General features: G+C 37.8%; 1 protein-coding gene across 1 annotated transcript; it reads right to left on the reverse strand.

The window, feature by feature from the left end:
* Window positions 1–18: 18 nt before the first annotated feature.
* LOC117120665 (endoplasmic reticulum metallopeptidase 1-like) lies at window positions 19–855 on the reverse strand (the record flags this gene model as incomplete). The annotated part of the gene is made up of 2 exons (XM_033265690.1): window positions 625–855; window positions 19–165 (listed from the first exon to the last, which is right to left on the reverse strand). Coding segments are annotated over exons 1-2 (349 nt in total), but the record flags the coding sequence as incomplete, so codon positions are not given.
* Between the last annotated feature and the right edge of the window lie 13 nt (window positions 856–868).

Raw genomic sequence — 868 nt, forward strand, 5'->3', positions numbered from 1 at the left:
AATGTTCCTAATGTTTACCTGGAATTTTGCCAAAGTCTCGAAAGATTCGAAAATCAGTATCTGAAGGAATGAGTTCGGACTGGAAAATTTCTTGTGCAAGCACACAAGCAAATGGATGGGGGGCATACTTTGCATATGTACGTATTAACCATGGATTTTCTGGACCTAAAAAAAACCAAAATAATTCAACTTCTTAGAAAATATTAAGACATTTTATTGACCGATTGAGATTGTAAAAGCAGTCTATACTGTAAAGGTGGAAGGTGGTTTGGTGCAGTGTTGTCCATTCATATTGTAAACTTCGTGGTCAGGAGTCGCAACCGCACCCTGACCAATTTGACAGGCTATGCTAAGTCAAACCAGCTTGCACTGTTGGACTGTAAAATGGGTTATGCTAGGTTTCAGCTCTATGTGCAAGCATTTCATGACTTACTTTTAAATGTGTATTAATCAATGATGCTGACATCAGGTCAGCTGTCACCTGGATAAAAATGTTTAAAAACAACACTTTTCTTGCAGGATAAAAATGCTATAATTAGTTTGTTATTTTGAAATTGTAAGCTTTCATTTGTAATCACATCTTTAAATGAGATTAAAATATATATGTATCTATAGTTCACCTACCAGTTTGAAAAACCAGTTCCCTTCCCCCAGCTCCAGCAGCTTCTAAGTTTATGAAAGACTTGATGCTACTTGCCCACTTATGCTGCGTGATGAAGCCATGGCTAGCAGGCAGTAAGTTTTCTTCAGCACCATTTAGGAGAAAAATGACATCATGTTCTAATGGTGTTGGGGAGATTGAAAGAACACGGAGAAGTTCAAGCATAACTCCACAACTGACAGCATCATCAGTTGCCCCTGAAACAAA

The sequence above is a fragment of the Anneissia japonica genome, unplaced genomic scaffold (genome assembly GCF_011630105.1).
Source record: "Anneissia japonica isolate Jap-2015-1 unplaced genomic scaffold, ASM1163010v1 scaffold286310_len868_cov322_single, whole genome shotgun sequence".
Taxonomy (NCBI): Eukaryota; Metazoa; Echinodermata; class Crinoidea; order Comatulida; family Comatulidae; genus Anneissia; species Anneissia japonica.